Source organism: Dipteris shenzhenensis, chromosome 21, assembly GCF_047967505.1.
Source record: "Dipteris shenzhenensis isolate YYH24624 ecotype China chromosome 21, Dip_SZ_1.0, whole genome shotgun sequence".
Classification (NCBI taxonomy): Eukaryota; Viridiplantae; Streptophyta; class Polypodiopsida; order Gleicheniales; family Dipteridaceae; genus Dipteris; species Dipteris shenzhenensis.
In genome coordinates this window covers 30728485-30748434 of record NC_141616.1, presented here as the reverse complement: position 1 = coordinate 30748434, position 19950 = coordinate 30728485, and the positions used below count along the sequence as shown (strand labels likewise).

Below are 19950 nucleotides of genomic sequence, written 5' to 3'. Positions count from 1 at the left end.
CCAAATCCACACATAAGACCCATTGGAATACAAAAACATGTGAGGACAAGATCCAAACATAAGACCCATTGGAATTAAAGACATGAATAAACCCAACCCTTCCGACAACTTCGAACAGGTGAGGAGTGAGTGTAAACACAAGCTCCATTGGAAGGCGACACATACACAAACTCTTTCCACAACACCTTCCAAAGCCGTTGGTCTAGTATTCTGTAAAAAATGGAGAGAGGAAAACAGACTGAAAGAGTACACCATATAAAGTTATATATACGATTCTATTGAAGAAAGAAAAGATACGATAATATATATACAGCTGATCTCTAAGAGTTCGGGTTAGGATTCCGTGATGTCCAAATGTATTTAAAACTCTTAGAAAATAGTCAACGCGAAGGATGTGCTTGGAGTTGCTACTCTGTGTTAACTCGATTAAAGCTTTTCATAAACATTATTGGATGAAGATGGTTTGGACATTTCTACCATGGAATCCAAAAAGGTTTAAAAAGCCATGTTTACTCCTATAACTGCACTACGTTTAAGTTAAGAACACCAGTTGATACTTCAAAACGTCACCGCTACGCTTTCTACATGGTCACAAGAGTGGTGGGAAATGATTGGAAAACGTATGCATACCAGAAGTTAATTCACCTAGAAGGTGACAGATGAGAGACCAATTGTTTGCCTCAAAGGTAATACTTGCGCTTAATGCTTCGAATGCACCACACACAAAATTAGCGCAATGGTGGGTAGTAAAAGCTACAACAGGAACGGGTGGTTGATATACCGCAGTCACCTGTTCTGTTTCCCATGCAAATTAGCATCAAAACAAGTTGTAGGGACTACCGGAGAGGAAAAGGAGGGCGGATGCACCAACTTATGTCACGTGTGGAGGGAGAGGTTACTATGGAAACTTCGTCAATGTAAATAAGATGGGAGCAACAAAGTTGAACAATCGTAACATCTATCAATCAATGACAATGACAATGACAATGACAGCTATTCTGTGAAACATTCAAGAAAAAGCTGGGAAATGTTAAGAAGGAATCAATCAACATGGAAGTTAAATTGGGAAGATTCTTGAGATCGCTCAAGACATATACCCCTCGAATATAAACTAGGGTTCTCATACGTTGCCTTCAATTGTGATCCTCAATCAGTGGCTTCGAGTTAAAGAAAGAATCTGAAAATGTATTTGTAGAACTCAATTATAAAAACTAGGGGGGGGGGGGGTGGAGTAGCAACTTGTCCAGTTAAGCAGAAATCGAGCGTCTTCATTTGAATGAAATGAACTTCATCATGATTGTGGCACACTAAGATCATCAAAAGAAACCAACTCTCAATTGAGTGACATTGTAGAGAAACACAGAAGTCAGGACCCTGTGTGAAAGCACCAGAAGACGTCCCCAACCCCGAGTTTTCCCCCTTCATACCTTGAGACTTTTCAATTAACAATTAACCCACTAAAATCCGTGGCCGGATACATACAAGGCTAATTGGAACAACAGAATTCCCTATCACTCAAAACCATGATCTAGAACTATGCCCTGTCAGGAACACCCAGTATTCATGTTTCAAACTCCTGAATTCAAGGGAACATTGGCACAATACAAAAACAGTACTATAGCTCATTTATTCATTAGCAAATCGAAGATTGGAAGCCTCGACCTCTAGAGTCGAGAGGATCTCCGGCTGAAGACTAGGCCCTCTTTAAGTCAAATCATGCCTTTGATGTTAGTCTTCGAGCTAGAGGCCCCTGTTCTTTCCTTTCAGAATCAAACGCAGGTGGGAAAATCTAAATTACTGGCTTACAGAATTTACAGATGTACCTTCACAATGATTCAGATCCTTGCCAGTAGTTCTTTGACTCGGGACAGGAGTGCCCAGTAGAAAGAAATCAGATCTGTTCTTTGACTCGGGACAGAATGGCACTCCTGAAAGTTGCAAGCATTGAACCACCCATCCTCGGAAATCTGTAGACTAGGCTCAACAAAGAGAAGGGCATTAGCAGCTGCACATAAGGGAATCCTCCAGAAAAGATCTCCTACGTTTTTGAGGAGGAGAAGTAGGAGACAGCGTCGGAGAAGACTGGCCTCCTGTATCTGGGACTACCAGAGTGTCATCGAATTCAAAGAAAGATGCCAAATCTGGACGTCTCTTCCCTTTCACCACGGACGCCGCGTATCTCCCTGACCTCGGGACGCCGGAAGCAGTTGGAGGAGAAGGGATGGAGGGCACTTCCGCAGGTGATTCTCCTAATATTTGTTCGTCCAGAGCGCTCAGCTCGGCAGCCCAGTCCAGGTCCCCAAAACTCGGCGTGTCCGTCTGTAGATCACAGGCCACCTCTGGATTAGCGCTTAGCATAGAAGCCATAACAAAACAACGAGGCAATTACGCCAGAGGAAAGGACACCTTAGAGGATCCGGAATCCGCAAAATTGTAGATTGCTGCCATGTCGGGAAGGTTCAGGAGCTCATCTACTCTCCACCCAGGGATCGTTTCTGTCAAATACTCCGATATGCTACTTCTTCTCACAAAGCCCCCACCTCCCTTCTGACCAGGAGGAACGCCGGTAAAACTCAGGTCTCCAATTCGTACAACCGGCACGCTGGGACGTACCGCCCAATCTAGAGGTGGCCTTCCAGGTGGAACATATACTTGTTGCACCGGAGGTGAAGACATGACCGGAGGTGCAGCGAAAATTTTAGGGGCAGCCATAGTCCTGTAGGCTGCTTTCTGTGCTGCTGAGGTATCTAAACGATGGCAGCCTCCAGCTTCCTGCAGAGCAGAGGTTGCACCGAGCGTGACAACGTGCTCACTTGGAGACCTTACACATAGAGAAGGAACTTGCTGCGAGACGGCGGGTGAGGGCTGGCTTGCGGTGTTAAAAACCGTCGACATTCTGGGAGACTTCAAGTGCGTCGGGGCATGACCATGTCGAGGGGAGCTGGCCTGCACAATCTCTGGGGCAGCGGAAGTGCGATCTTGGCCAGACATGGCTTGGAGAGCCACACGAATACCGGTAACTAGGAAACGCTTGTGATTGGAAGCGAGGGCATTGGCGGAATGGATGGAGAAATCACAAGAGCGGCAGAGGAGGGCGCGGTCCTCGAGGCAGAAGAAGTACCCAGTTTTTTCCTGCGGGAAGGAAGCAAAACCAAGAGGTGGAGGTGAGGGGAGAAGATGCGAAGGCGAAGAAAGAGAGGCAGAGAGGAGAGGAAGCTAATCAAACCTGGCAGATGTCGCAGGAAGGGGACTCATCGGGGGGAGGGTAGAGGAGAGGAACTCGCTGGTGTTTGCTTGCGAGCTTGTTAGCGGCATGGACGCGCATATCGCAGTCCGAGCAGAGGGCAGCTTCGTCTGCACAGCACATGACGGTGGCCTGGGCCTTGTCGCACACATCGCAATGGACCTTCATGCCGGAAGAGATCAGACGCTTATCGAGCTATGGAGCTATTGCCAGAGCTTAGATCTGATCACACGATGATTCCAAGCTCCCGCACGCTTCGACTGTCGGAAACTCTCACTTCACCTCGCAGATTTTGACAGAAAGAGCTTCCAACCTTCGCAGAGCTTCGCCGTAGAGACCCACGGACGAGCTTCCAGCTGCACGTGAAGATTGACAGAGAAACTGTCGGAAACTCTCAGCTGCGACTGTCGGAAACTCTCACCGAAGAGCTCCAACGTAGAGATTGACAGGAGAGTTTCCAGGCTTCAACGTAGAGATTGACGGAAGAGCTCCCGAAGAGCTTCAACGTAAAGACTTAACGGAAGAAGAGCTCCAAGTTTTGAACGTAGAAGACGACGACTATTGACGGAAGATTGATTGAGCCAAATCACGATCGTTCTTCGTTGACATGTCGGCGGAAATTAAATTTTCCACAAAATTTCATAAATATCCCGAATCCTATCTTTACTCTTTTTTTTTCTCCATTTTTTAATTTAAATAACCCACGTTCCTTTGCTTCATTGCCTCCCAACAAACCCTTCCCCTTCACATCACAACAGCACGTCCCTGGATATTATGCTCTGAGATGTGCCTCCTAAAAGACCTCCTACACAACACCAAAGGTACCACCATGATTGCAATTGTGTTGGACTCAACCTCCATATAGTTAGAGAGACTACTTTGGACCTCGCCGCATGGCTACATTTGTCTGTGAGCCTCCATATAGTAGAGAGACTACTTTGGACCTAGTGGCACTGCTCCGTTTCGCCCCTTCTCCATGGCCACTGTCTAGAAACAACACCAATGATCTATGCATCAGCCTCTGTACACAGTAATTGGACCTGGTGGCATGCCTAGTTTTGGCCCCTTCTCTATGGCCATTCTGTAGAAACTACGCCAATGATCCATCCATGAGCCTCCATAGAGGAAGGAGACTACTTTGGACTTGGTGGCATGGCTACTTCTAGCCCCTTCTTTTTATGGCCATTTTGTAGAAACTACAACTATAATCCATCTGGACTTGATGTGGCATGGCTACTTTGGCCCTTTCTATGTGAGCATTGTGGAGAAACAATACTATCCATATGGTAAAGGTGCTACTTGAGGGAAGAAGGAGCATGGCATAAACCTAGAGTTGAAGAGGGCAAATGGCAATTTTGGGGTTTGTATGGGGGATCACTTGACAGTTAGTGTAAGCCCTCCCTGAGGCTATCCGCTCATCCTCAAGAGGAAGGGCCATTTTGAAAAACATGGGCTGAAGTAAAGCTATTTTGGCTCATTTACAAACATCCATCCCTAAAAGAGGGGTCACTATGACCCTTGCCATAGCCATTCACCCCTTTTTTGGGTCATGTGTGAATGTGCTCTAACGTGTAGGGTCGTGGCATGAACCAAACTAATGGCTTAGGGAGAATCCTTTACATAAAAAATCACTTTCATAGAGAGGAGCCAACTTTAATAGATTAGATACACCCCCTTAACTCAAGTAGTTGGATAAAAATCTAGTTGCATAGAGAGGAGCCAATATAATAGATTAGATACAACCCCAAAATATCAATTAGATGGATAGAAAGTATAACTTTCTAGAAGGAGTAGAAAGACAATATGATAATTCATAAATTCTATATGCAAACCTTTGACGTGTCTTGGACTCGAGCCATTATGACTTGTAGACATGATGGCTCAAGTTGCAAAATTAGACTCATTAGTTTTCTAAGATGATATTAATAAACCTAATTAACCTAAGCTTCCCTCTCTCCCTCCACTGAGCCCTCTGCTCTCAATCTCTGTCTCATAGAGACACCTCCCCCTCTCTCTTGTCTCCCTCTCCCTCCACTCAATCCCCCTCTGTTAGTCTCCCTCTTTATCCTAACCTACCCCTTGTCTCCACACAAGTGGATAAAAGGAAGAGATCCAAGAGGACAAAACTAAAGGAGGGCGAGATAACTAGTATTCACGGCCACATTGCGATCGCTCGAGCATTAGCTTGACATTTTTGAGACATCCCTCTAATAGAATGATGGAGTGTTGTGGACTAAAATTCATGAGAGCTCAAGTTTTGGGCAGCATTCAAAAATAATCAAAATGTATCAATTAGCAAGCTTGTGAAATTACGAGTAACGAACTAGTAAAGAACAACAACTTCTGATAGCATCAATCAATCACCAAGATAATTTGGTGAATCGATAGCATCACCATTTTGATTTCTCAAAAGAAATGCTTCCATCAATTGGAATAAACAGCTACATAGGCATGTGAGGAGCAAAAATCATTTTGAATAAAGTACCAGATTTTGCTGCACTGCTTGCTTTAGGAGCTGCAATGAATCATGGAGTAATGTTGTCGATTAAAAAGCTCTTGACATAGCAATTGCGCTACTCAGATCTGATCAAATGAAAGAATCGAAATCATCCAGGGGATGTAGATGCTTGACAATTCATCTGCCCCATCCTTGGCTTTAGAAGCCTAGGTAATTGCCTGTGGTCTCATTATAAGAGGCGAGGCCAGGCTAAGGCTTTTCTTGAGCTAGGGGGCAACATGTAGATTGGGTTAGGTAGGACGGCCATCGGATCGAGGAAGTGGAAGAAAGTGGGGAGCAAACAGGGAAGAAATGGAAGGAGGAGACAGCCAGAAGGAGCAAGAATGATTGAAAGGGACAACAAGGGAGGGAAAGCAATGGCCAAAGGGAAAGCGAACGGGCAGGGTTATTTTTCCATAGAACTTAGGCTAATTTACTCTAAACAATTTAAGATCTTGATACCTTACTTTAATCACACTATTCATGAATGGGGGGAGGGACCTAATTAAGTAGGTTTCCTCCAAAAATCATCTCGGGGGACATATTCAACAGAAAATGGGAATTCAATAAGTGGGGGGGCAATTTGTGTGTTTAGGAGATAAGAGGTCTAAAAGTGAAGTTGGTTGAGCATTCAAGAAGGTCCCTCTCATCCACCCCCTTAGTTCAAGAGTTGGTGACAATTAGTGTGTTTAGGAGAAAGAGGGCAAAAGTGAAGTTGATTAAGCATTCAACGAGGACCCTTCCCTAGTCTTAAAAGAAAAATTATTTGTGTGGTTGCATCTCTCTCTCTCTCTCTCTCTCTCTCACACACACACACATAAACACACAAAAAAAACTTTAAACTTCTCTTTCCCTCCTAACCTCTCCCATAGCCTCCCTTCATCCATCCACTCTCTTTTTCCTAGGCTCTCCCCCTTCCCCCCTCCTTAGCTTCTTTGAGCCTAAGTGGTTTATCCCAATTGGCAACCCCCTCCCTCAGCCTACACTTGTTTGCACTCCTATCTTCACCTTAGGCTACTCTCCACGCCTTCCCCTCAGCCTACTTGCTCTTCCAATTAGCTTATCACCTCTCTATTTTTTATTTTATTTGTTCCAAGCTAAGACCGCGTTGCTACCTATGTTCACCAAATTTCTTATCAATAAGCTGATGCCCTTAACTTGTATCCTCCTAAATTGTGTTACATGACGGTGTTGAAGAAACTATCACTATGTATATTAGGTGCTCTTTGTTTTAAGATACTCATTTGGGCTGGATGTGTGTGTGCATTCTCTTGGTATTTGCTCGTGTTGATGTATGGCTCTCATCATCACGTTGGCATTGAATATGTGTAGGCTAGTTCTCATTGTTATAGTTGGATAGCTCTGTGTACGTTTACATGTCATTTCAAGTCCTAGCTGACATCTTTACTTGTAGTTATGACTTGTTTCATGCTTCACAAGTTTTTTCTCCACATTAGAGTTGTAACCAAAGTTGATAAGTTCTTCTCTTAATTGAGAAATATCAAACCATAGGGTGCAAATTTTTCAAAACATAGGAGCCATAAAGTATACTAGTTGCCCAACATTTGCATGTGCCTAAACCTTCTATTAGTGGACCTTATAATGGCCAAAATTGTTGTCATCAAAGCATAGGTTAGGAAACGACAAAATTGGTAGAGGTTGAAATTGATGTTACAACATTGGAGAAAATGTCCATCTCTAGCAAGGTAAGAGAGGATTCTTTTGGCATGGGTTGATGTCTAGTGGCTTCATGTCCCTTTGTGAGCACCATCAAGGCGGTTCACTTGCGGGGCCTTCTATTTTCTTGCCCTTGAATGACGATTTCTCTCATCGAATCCCTTTCCTCTTGGGGACCTACAAATCCTACACTGTGCGATCGATGACATGAGAATGGCGTTCTCATGATTGCGTCAAGACTAGAGGCTCTTGCAACCAAGGCATACCCTAGTTTCAGGAGGGCAAATAGGTGATGAGAAAAGGTCGTGTCTCAATCCACTTGAACGTTTTTGTTTTTCTAGGGTTTTCTGAGAAGTGGCAATGTGGCAGCCGAGCTAGATGTTGTACAAGGCGAGAGAATTTTGGCCAGGTGGACAATAAATATCTGCGTCAATTTTTGGAGGGTATATTATGTGTGGCTGAGTGGCATGGACAGCGAGGCAAACAGCGCCCGCAAAACCGCCCTACAAAACCGCGCTGTCCGCGCAAAACCCCCTTTTTCAACTTTTATTAGAAGCCCGCCAGCTGGAACGCATCTATAATAACACTCTCATTCTCTGTAATCTCACCAGCTAGATCACGCGTGAGGTCAGCCCCGTGTAGTACTGTCTGCCAGGTGGACGCGGTTATATCCTCACGTCGGTTCGGCTGCGCGCCACGGACGCAGGTACGCTTTTCTCGCATTTAACGCCCCTAATAAGGTGTTAGTTGCCTTTCCATCCACTTGCTTCGATTTTCAGAGATCTTCGCGGGACCCACCCCCTTCGCCTTGGGAGGCGCGTTTCTAAAGTCCGCCGTCCACCCACGTTTGTGTATTTGCATATCTCTCTCTCTCTCTCAACTAAACGCGGGACCCCCATTTTTTTAGAATTGAAAGTGAAACTTCATCCATTGGGGCCTTGGGCCTCCTCCGTTCTTCGCCCAATGGAAATGTCATCTGAAAATTTGTTATTGTCATGTGTCATAGTGAATGATCTCACCAGTAGATGTCGTTTGTGTCAGCAATGTTGTTGTTGTGGTTGTCGTCTGTCCAGATGTGATTAACGCACGAGCCATGTATCATTGCTGGGACATGTATTCTTTGTTGCATTTCACATATTTTTCTAGTTTGAGTTTGTAATGTGAATCATTGATGTAGTCTATGTTAAAGTCTCCAATAATGTAAGTAATTGTGTTTGCCTTTATATTTGATATTGTTTGTTGATGCACACGCAACATGTTTTCCAATTTTGTTCCTGATGACTTGTACACATTTATTATAGCAAATTGTGTTTTATGTTAGATATCAATGCTCCACTCTCGTGTAACTACGTGGGAACCAGCTAATTCTACTTGTAAGCCCCCCATATGAGGAGAAGGCATTTGAGTAGCTCGGTCATCCGGTAGGTCCTGGTTTGGACACCAGATGGAGGCCATGTGTGGCTTGATGGCTGGACAGCTTCAGATAGAGTTGGCACACTGCCAACTAAGCTACATGTAAGTGTGAGAAGGCATCCCATGACTGACCGCACTAAGGGTAGACGGAGCATTTGTCGGGGTAGCCCACTCTCGGGTTGTGATGCCCGTTTGGAGCCCCAGATGATCCTGGATGGCTCTGGGCCGAACGGCGACCATAGGTCAGTTGCTCTATTCTGCGCCACGGTTCTAATGTGTGGTCGGTGGCCTATTTCGGACGACCTCCAGTCGGCCGTTTTGGGCCGACTGGGTCGGTCTCCCAATTGGGTCTAACCGACTACAACTGGTGGCTATATAAGAGCAAGCCCATTATCACTGGCTACACCAACCCTGTTTCCTTAGCATCCAGCCTCTGTCCTCTACTATTTCCAGCACGTCATCGAAGCTTCGCACACAGGAGTGCACGGCTGGGAGGTAGCGCCATCTATTGTATCAGTTTTACAGTAATCAAATTTTTTATTCTCCATACAATCTGCTTTTCTCTCTTGCATACGAGATCCTGTTATCTGTTGAGCATAAACGTTGTATTGTTTTCTTACATGGTATGAGAGCTTGGGCTCTAGCAAGAAGATTTGGTAATGTGTTTCTGTTTTGCGAGCAGATTGTGAGAGATGGCCCAGCCTGCAAGACTGCGAATCCCACCATTCGACGAAAATGGAAAGTTGGACGGCACTAACTATCCACTCTAGAAGTTCAAGATGAAGACCCTCCTAAGCACATACGAGCTTTGGGATACTACTATTGGGGTGGACGTGAAGCCAGTTGCGAGACCGGATCAGCCAATGCAGGACAACAGATCGTACCAACTGCAGATCAGATTCTCGTGTGGACAAGAAGAAATGCACATGCACTGTGTTTTATTGTCTGCAGTATAAGTGATTCTGTCATGGCGTTAATTCAATATGTCACCACAGCGGAGGAGGCATGGACGGTCTTGAAAAATCAATACGAGACCACGAATCAGACACGGATTTAGAATCTGGAGACTCAACTCGCGAACGAGAAACTGTTTGAGTTTGAAATGGCAGAGAAGTTCATCACTAGGGTGAAGAATCTGCGCGATCAAATGACTGCGATTGGCATCACCATTACCAGTGAGAATCTAGCACGAAGGTGCATACAGATTCTCCCACCAAAATACGACAGTCTTGTTACGGCGCTGAATACGCGAAACAGAAATCCGCCCCTCAACTTTGAGGATTTCAGCGCAATGCTTCTGGAGGAGGAGATGCGTCAAAAGATGAGGACTGGAGAAGATTCGGCTTTCTCGGCTGGATCAAAGAAAGGTAAGGGTAAGGACTTTGGTAACCCATCTTCTTCTGATGATAAAAAGAGAAAGAAGAAGATCAATTGCTTCTATTGCAACAAGGCAGGGCACAAGTAGAATGAGTGCCAGAAGAAGATTGCAGATGAGAAGAATGGAGTAAAGAAAGAGTCCAGCAACAACGCGCAGGCAGTACCAGTAGAGCTGTTCGTAGCAATTGAGGAGATTTGCACGGAGGCAATTCATGTACCTCTGGATGAACCTTGGATTATTGGCAGTTGTGCATCGCGCCACATGACCAGTCGGAACGATTCGTATACCTCTCTACATCCAGTAGGGAATGACATCCTGGTAGTAGTCGGCAATGATGCAAAATGTCCAGCAAAAGGAAAAGGTATGATTGCTCTCAAGTCAAATGGAGTTGTAAAACAGTTGTCCGATGTTCTTTATGTGCCAGATATCAAGAGGAACTTGTTGTCTGTTTCTGCGATCATGGATCGGGACCTCAAAGTTCACTTCGATAAGAATGGCGCACAGATTTTGGATCTTCAAGGGAAGGTCATTGGTAAAGGTATACAGTGCAACAACATCTACAAACTCTCAGCTTTCAGTGCCCGAGCCGATGTGAGCAACACTAAGCTGTGGCATGAGAGGTTTGGTCATCTAAACCTTAGTTCTTTAAAGGAGATGCATAAAAGTGGAATGATTGCAGACCTACTAGAAATTACAGATCTGCCCGATGTATGTGAAGCTTGCATGATGGGCAAGTAGCATCGGCAACTCTTTCCTAAAGAGGCCAGCAGGGCAAAGGCTCCTCTAGAGCTCATTCACACGGACCTCTACAAAAAGATGGAGACGGACGCTTTGGGTGGTTCCTACTACTTCATGACGCTGATCGACAACTATAGTAGAAGGATATGGATATACTTCTTAAAGACTAAAGATGAGGCTTTTAGTAAGTTCAAAGAATGGCATGTAATGGTCGAGAAAGAAACGGGGAGGAAGGTAAAGAAGTTGACATCAGACAGAGGTGGTGAGTTCACATCAAGTGAATTCGAAAGTTACTGCAAAAGTCACGGGATCAAGAGGCAGAAACCCCCGCCACATGCATCACAGCAAAATGGAGTAGCAAAGCGCAAGATGCACGTCATCTGCGAAATGGGCAGGAGTATGATGAAAGGGAAAGATTTGCCAAAGACTTTCTGGGCTGAAGCATGTAACACGGTAGTTTACATTTTGAATCATAGCTACACGTAGGCTGTGAACGGGATGACTCCACTGCAGGCCTTTCTGGTAAGAAACCTTCAGCTGCACATTTCAGAGTTTTTGGATGTGACTGTTTTGTGCATGTTCCAGATGCTAACAAGACCAAATGGGAACCGAAGAGCCGGAAGTGTATTTTCTTGGGCTACAGTGAAGAGGCGAAGGGTTACCGTCTCTATAATCCTGTTACCAAGAAGGTAATAGTAAGTCGCGATGTGGTCTTCTCAGAACAGCCGCATCAATTGGAGGAGGATGCTTCCTTCCCAGACAACCAGGACCAGGATATCCATCCAGTACAACCACCAACAGCAGAACGAACTCCCCCAATGGTGCTTGGGAGGATTCAAGATAAAGAAGAGGAAGAAGAGCCTGCAGAACCAAAACAGCAACGGCCATTCCCGAAGTGGGTAAAGCAGCTTTTGGACAGCAAAGAACCTCCAGCCATTGAGGAGGAACCATCCGAACACTACCGGTCCAAGAGATTAGAGGAGCAAAGAGGGGCGCAGGAACACTTGGTCAACTACGTTTTGATGACAGAGGTGATCCGTGCTGAAGAACCCAAGTGGCAAAGGGTTACCATCTCTATAATCCTGTTACCAAGAAGGTAATAGTAAGTCGCAATGTGGTCTTCTCAGAACATCCGCATCAATTGGAGGAGGATGCTTCCTTCCCAGACAACCAGGACCAGGATATCCATCCAGTACAACCACCAACAGCAGACCGAACTCCCCCAATGGTGCTTGGGAGGATTCAAGATAAAGAAGAGGAAGAAGAGCTTGCAGAACCAAAACAGCAACGGCCATTCCCGAAGTGGGTAAAGCAGCTTTTGGACGCAAAAAACCTCCAGCCATTGAGGAGGAACCATCCGAACACTACCGGTCCAAGAGATTAGAGGAGCAAAGAGGGGCGCAGGAACACTTGGTCAACTACGTTTTGATGACAGAGGTGATCCGTGCTGAAGAACCCAAGTGTCTTGAAAAAGCACAGGGTGATGATAGGTGGATGGAGGCTATGCAGTCGGAGTATGGCTCCATAATGAAGAACAACACTTGGGACCTTGTGGATCAACCACCAAAATGCAAGGTAATCGGCACCAAGTGGGTGTACAAGACCAAGTACAAGTCCGACAACACGTTGGATAAGTATAAGGCTCAACTCGTGGCAAAAGGATTCGCACAAGTACATGGTTTTGATTATCAAGATACTTTTGCTCCCACAGCTCGACTAACCACAATTCGCAGTGTTTTGGCTTTAGCAACACAGGAAAGTTGGCCCGTGTTTCATATGGATGTAAAATCCACCTTTCTGAATGGAGATCTCAAGGAGGAGGTATACGTGGAACAACCACCAGGTTTTGTGATCCCTGGTTCAAAAGGTAAAGTCTGTAAACTAAAGAAGGCACTTTACGGGCTGAAACAGGCCCCACGAGCATGGTTCCAGCGGATTGATGCCTACTTTTTGCAAAATGGGTTCAGGAGACCATCTGATGCAAATTTGTATATCTATAGAGAAGGAGGCAGGTGTATGATCATGGTCCTTTATGTGGATGACCTTGTCATAATAGGGAACCATGAAGAAAAGATCTCGCAGTTGCTAGGAAGAGAGTTTGAAATGACAGAGACCTCAGACTAATACATTTCTGTTTGGGGATTGAAGTTTGGCAAGAGCCAAAACAGATGTTCTCACAGTTGATGTATGCTGGAGAGATACTGAAGGCATTTAGCATGGCTGAGTGCAAGACAGTAGGCACTCCTATGGAGGTTGACGTGAAGCTCTCAAACGAGGATTCATCCCCACTAGTGGACGAAGCGAAGTACATAAGGCTTGTGGGCAGTTTGATGTACTTGTGCAACACACGGCCGGACATCAGTTTTGCAATTGGTGTACTAAGTAGGTTTTCCAATAAGCCCTAGGAGAACCATTGGAGGGCAGGGATGCAGGTGCTGAAATACATCAAAGGCATACTTGATTATGGCATCACCTATACCAAGGGAAACATCTTGATCGGATTCTGTGACTCGGATTGGGTAGGAGACGTGGATAGCAGGAGATCAGTGACAAGTTACTGTTTCTCACTTGGATCTGGAGCCGTGTCATGGGTCAGCAAGAAGCAACCTATAGTTGCTCTTTCTTCTACCGAGGCTGAGTACAAATCAGCATGTTTTGCTTCTTGTGAGGCAATGTGGTTGAGGAGGATTTTAGGGGACATGGGTGTAGTGCAGAACAAGCCTACGCAGTTATCATGTGACAATCAGAGTTGCATGGCAATTGCCAAGAACCCCGTGTACCACGCTCGCACAAAACACATTGAGATTCAATATCACTTTGTACGCGAGCTCATCATGGATGGAGAGGTCGACTTGGTGTAATGTCTGACTACAAAGAATGTTGCAGACATCTTCACCAAGGCTCTTGGAAGAGACTTGCTGGAGAGGCATCTTCATCGACTTGGCATTGGGCCGAAAAAGTAAGTTCACTTGCGGGTGGACATTGAGGGGGGGTGTTAGCTCCACTCTCGTGTAACTAAGCGGGAACCAACTCACTCTACTTGTAAGCCCCCCATATGCGGAGAAGGCATTTGAGTAGCTCGGTTATCCGGTAGGTCCTGGTTTGGACACCAGATGGGGGCCATGTGTGGCCTAATGGCTAGATGGCTTCAGATAGAGTTGGCACACTGCCAACTAAGCTACATGCAAGTGCGAGAAGGCATCCCATGACTGACCGCACTGAGGGTAGACAGAGCATTTCTCGAGGCACCCCACTCTCGGGTTACGAGGCCCGTTTGGAGCCCCAAATGATCCCAGATGGTTCTTGACCGAACCGCAACTATAGGTTAGTTGCTCTATTCTACATCATGGTTCTAATGTGTGGTCGGTGGCCTATTTCGGGACCAACCTCCAGTTGGCCGTTTTGGGCCGACTGGGTCAGTCTCCCAATTGGGTCTAACCGACTACGATTGGTGGCTATATAAGAGCAAGCTCGTGAAGCCCATCATTATCACTGGCTACAGCAACCTGATTCCTTAGCATCCAGCCTCTGTCCTCTATTGTTTCCAGCATGCCATCAAAGCTTCGCACACACGAGCGCACGGCTGGGAGGCAACGCCATCTATTTTTTCAGTTTTATAGTAATCAAATTTTTGATTCTCCATACTATCTACTTTTCTCTCTTGCACGAGATCTTGTTATCTGTTGAGCACAGACGTTGTATTGTTTTCTTATATTTTTCTTGGATAGCTTAGAATTGTTAGCAAACATTCAACACCTGTGTGGATAGCATACACTTCATGGCAAAGTTGTATGTTGTTTTTGAGTAAGTTGCAATGCCTAAGCCTTTCACCATGGTGAGTGTATTCGAATGTGGGAATGTTTATTAAAAGTGTGTCTCTTGGAAGCATATTATTGTTGCTACTAGTAAGCTCTCTGGAGTTTGTGCTCATCGCCAATGTTTGGATATCACCCTCATGAGTTTGAGCTCATCACCAATGAATGGAAAATACACCATGCATTGCTCTCTGTGGTAATTCTCTAGGTCTTTTTCCTTGTTGTGTTGAGATATGATGTCATGTGCACATGAATTAGAGGCTAAGGTATACGAATGTATTAAAGTAGCCATCCAAGAATGTGGACTACATGATGTGAAGATGTAGAGCAAGGACATCCACTAGGAGAGATGTGGATCAGAGGATCCCACAAGTGTTGACTATTCTAAAGGCTCTCTCCATATAAGAAGCCTATATTTGTATTGTTCACCTATATCTCTCATGAAGTATCTTGTGCCTTTCCATCCACCATAGCTAGTACATTGATCATTGTTGCACTGGGCTTAGCACGATCATTGCACATGTTTTCTCATGGTATTAGAGCAGGTTTAGCTAAGTCTAGATTAGCTTTAGATGTAGTTGAGAATACTTTGTGAGAGTTCTTGAGTGTTTCCTTGACAGAGAGAAAGAGCAAGTTTGGTCGACAATAGTGCTCTTGCAAATCAGCTGGCACTCAAACAAAGCTTCTCCACAAATAGTCTCTGCAAGCCCAGCTTCTTTGCAATGACCCTAGGCTTTGTATGTGGATGCACTATAACATGTGGGAAGCTGGTGGAAGCATCGTTCATTTGCAGCAAGTGGCTCCACTCCAGCAACCTCGCAACCTTCTACATGCACAGCTAGTCCAAGGGATGACTCCAACAATAAGGCCATCTACATCCTATGCCACCACAATGGGCTTAACAACAACAGAGCCGCCCCAACACACAAAAGATCCAAGTAAATGTCATTAATGACCACCCATGATGATCTGAGCTCTACTACAAAGACCTCTAGCACTCCTACAATAGCTATCCATGCTCAGCATCACAAGCAAGCCTCCAGAACTCATGCGGCTCCAGAATGCAAAGTTTGCAGTGGCCTCCAATGCTTGGTGCTATCCACCAACCCCTCCACGGATCACCTACAACACGGGCAACCCTCTTGAGCTCTGTCCTTCGTGCCTTCATCTGCAACCTCTCTGCTAGCCATAGCCATAGAATGATTGTCCTCCCACGACATCATCATCGTGTAGACCTCGATGTCTATCCAGAATCCCAAGGTTTGATAACCTTAGGCCACATGTAAATGCCACGTAGCAGATGGATGGTCATTTCCTAACTATGGTTAGCTTCAAACTTTATCAGTTGGTTAGTAGAATGCCATGTGGCACACATGCTTATCTTGACACGTGTTGATATGCCACATCAGCATAGTGCCACTTAAGCACACAGCTCCTTACTAAGCACAGGTTTGAGTGCCACATGTGAATCTTATGCCACATCATCAAAGGCCTCTTCTTCATAAAAACTTTGACAAGCCGTAACTTTCAATCTAAAAAGAATTTGCATGCACTCCAAAAAGGAAAAATAATCAGGTTTTTTAGATCTACACGATTGTCAAGTCAGTTTTGTTAAATGCAATTAGACATTGCTAGATTTTAAAGTTTCTTCAACTGGTAAGACCTTTTGCACCCCAATTGTTGAGAAGTTCATTGGGGAAGGATTCCACACCTAGTCTACACAAATAAGGTATCTCCTAATTCATCAGAAGCTTTGGAAGACTATAAAAGAGGACATACCCACTACACAAAATGAAGCTTGGAAAGACAAAAACAAAGTAGCACTATCACTCATTGGCTTGCACTTGGGTCCAAACATAATTCATCATATAGGCTCTAAGTATCATGCTAAAGATGCATGGGATGAGTTGAAAATAGTGTTTGGTGCAAAATCAAAGAACCAAGAAATTCATCTTAAGATTTAATTCTATGGTTTGCACATGAGCTTCAATGAATTCATGGCACAATTTGTTAAAAGCACCATGACCATAAATGCAAAAGTAGGAGAAAAGGATGCACTTGCAATCCTCCTTAAAAGCATGCTTGAAGAGTACAATGCACTAACAATCACCTTGAAGAATCCTCCAGATCCAAAGTTTGAGAAATGTGTATCATCTATTCTTGAGAAAGAAAGAGAGTTGAAGGCATCGACATCGACAGCAAAATCAGCACGCAACATCAATGATGAAGAACAAACATTGTTTAACAAAGCATCAATGAAGTGTTACCATTGCGAAAGGATGGGTCACTATCAAAGTGACAGCAAACTGAAGAACAAACCAAAGTGTCACCATTGCAAGAAGTCGAGACACAAAGAAGAAGATTGCTGATTGAAACACTAGCAGGTCAACTATGTGGAGTCATCATCAAGCCCTGAGTAGAATGACAAGAACAACATGCATTGAGAAGAAAAAGCCTTTCCACCTTTAGCCTATATTCTTTTAATCAAACCTGACCACTTGCAAGTAGCCATGCAAGCACTCAGGGGAGGTATTGACACCTAAGCACTCAAGGGAGGTATTGACATGTAAAAACCACACTTGACCACCTTAAGTAGCAAGGTATGCACTAAGGGGACGTGATGGATTTGCAACTCACATCTGACCACCTTGTGGTAGCCAATGGATCATGGCATCAAGGGGAGGTGTTGAGATATGGTGCCATATGCACATGAATTAGAGGCTAAGATATAGGAATGTATTAAAGCATCCACCCAAGGACGTGGACTACATGATGTGAAGATATGGAGCAAGGACATCCACTAGGAGAGATGTGGATCAAAAGATCCCACAAGTGTTGACTATTCTAAAGGCTCTCTCTATATAAGAAGCCTATCTTTGTATTGCTCAAGTACACATTGCAATATATTGACTTGAGTTTTCCTATATCTCTCATGAAGTGTATTGTGCAGTTGCATCCACCATAGCTAGTACATTGATCATTGTTGCACTAGGCTTAGCACGATCATTGCTCATGTTTTCTCAAGTTGTTGAATCAAATAATTGTAGGTTTCTTTTTAATTTTTTGAAATTTGTCTCTTGCCATTGTATTCGCTTGCAAATTTTGCTAGGCAAATGTCTTGCATGCTCATTTTTTGTTTCTTGTATTTAGTGATGATGTCATCAAAGAATATGTCATTGCATTTGGGATCCAATTTCTCAAGCTACCAACGTCTTTTCAATAGTAGTGTTCTTTGTTCATGGACACTTGTGTTTATATACCTGAACTCTCTGCTACTACTTGTCTGTGGTAGGTATAGTGAGATGTAAATACCTTGTTGAGCACTAATATGTTGTGTGTTAAAAAATGGGTTTCCAACTTTTTATAGATGCTCGCTCACTACCGCATCTTCTTTCATACATTGCTCCATGGCTTGTTTCTTTATATGCCTTTGTTATGTATGAGATGTAGTAAGCTGCAACTCCATGAGGGTTCAAGACAAATTGTATGTCAGTGTTTGTTTCCCATAGTTTGTTCAATGTGGGGTTGAAGTTGTTTGTGTAGATGTCTTTAGGTTCTATTTTTTGGAACATCATTGGTTGTGTTACTATTGTTCTTATTGCTTCTATGTATTCTTCATTCAATGTTTTCTTTTTGCTTCTATGTATTCTTCTTCATTCAATGTTAAGTGTTCCAAGAATTCATCTAATGTCAATGTGGTAATTGTACTGTTGACAACTTTATTGGATATATGTTCATGTTATCCCTATGTTTTGAGTCTTGTGGAGATACATCAATGGGATGTATGATCATTGTCTACATTGGTGCCCTTAGAAATCCGAATCTACATTTTCTTCCTTTATTGTTGCAAGTTTTCATGTGCGTGTGTCTCTATAAGTCTTTCTTAGTTACATCCAGCTTTGTCAAATCTATTTTTATGTATTTGTCTATGAACTCAATGATTTAGCTCATGATGATGTGCCGACTACAAGTGCAGCTTTGATCCACAATAGGCCGTTGGCTTCCTCTATTTTATAGCTATGTTGCAAAGTAGTCGTCTTGCAATGTCCCAAAAATGGAGCTATCTTTTTTGAGCAAGGGCTTTAAGGCATCAAAATTGTGCACATAGTATTAGGCTATAGGATCACTCCTAATCAAGTCCTGCAAATGTTGGGGAGTTAGTTGTGTTTGATCGCATAGCATTTCTATGGATGACAACTTAATGAAGAATGTTGGTAGTCCTAGTTGTCTGACCATAACGAACATGTTTTTTTTAAGTTTGTGCTTGTACTCTAGTGATGTCCTTAGACATGTGAAGCCTATGTTCCCTATGTTTGATCTTTGTAGCTTCTCTATGCCTGTGTCCCTTATGGCTTCTCTAGCCTATATCTCCTTTCCTTGCAGTTGGCCTTTTCTCATTCTAACCCATGTCAAGGACATCACTTGTCACATTATAATCTAAGTTATTGTTCTCAATTGACATTGCAAAGCATCTATCCATGTTTCTGCATTCCCATCTTGCCATGTCTTGGTATGAGGTTGTTGTTGCTGGCACATCGTATTCTCTATGTTAGCCATAGAATATTTTTGGGAAGGCCAGATCTTCACAACTTATGTCTTTAGAATCGTTCAAATGATGCAACTACAATTGGTTGTTGCTCAAAGTCCACAACTTGTTGAGTAGTGTAAATTCCATGTAGAAGAGTATCTGTGGGCAATTCATCTTCATTTTGAAGTTCTTCTGTATCCTCTGCTACTTCTTTGTTGTTTCTTTCCTGATTTTGCAAATCTGTTATGTGTTGGATCCAACTTTCGTTGAGCTACATTATTTTCTTTGTACAAGGGTGTGTTAAGAAGTTCTTGCAGGGCATGCATTGTGAAAGTTGGTGAACCAATCCGTTAATGTAGTTGTGGTTGTACTCTATCTTCCTTGTTATCACAACAAGGACTGTACTTGTCTCTGCCAAAAACTTAGGCAGGACACGCTGGGCCCTCTCAACATCTGCTAGAACTTTAATGACACTACCCTTCAATCCATACTATCTGTCATGGGCCAATTCCCTTATTTGCACGAAGGGAATCCAGATGGAAAGTAGATGTGCCTCCATGTCGGAAAGCCTGCTTGTGTAGGTAGTGGATTTTGGCAGTTTCATATTTCCCAATGAGAAGGTAGGGATGTTTCTTGTCTATATGCTCTTTGAGCACAAGT

The 19950-nt window shown here is 44.0% G+C and overlaps 1 protein-coding gene across 1 annotated transcript; it reads right to left on the bottom strand.

The window, feature by feature from the left end:
- Nucleotides 1–1315: 1315 nt before the first annotated feature.
- On the bottom strand, nt 1316–3845 carry LOC147888743 (uncharacterized). The gene is made up of 3 exons (XM_087392717.1): nt 3227–3845; nt 2407–3132; nt 1316–2319 (listed from the first exon to the last, which is right to left on the bottom strand). Exons 1-3 carry the CDS (start codon nt 3410–3412, stop codon nt 1999–2001), a joined length of 1233 nt encoding a protein of 410 aa, XP_087248843.1. The 5' UTR covers nt 3413–3845; the 3' UTR covers nt 1316–1998.
- Between the last annotated feature and the right edge of the window lie 16105 nt (nt 3846–19950).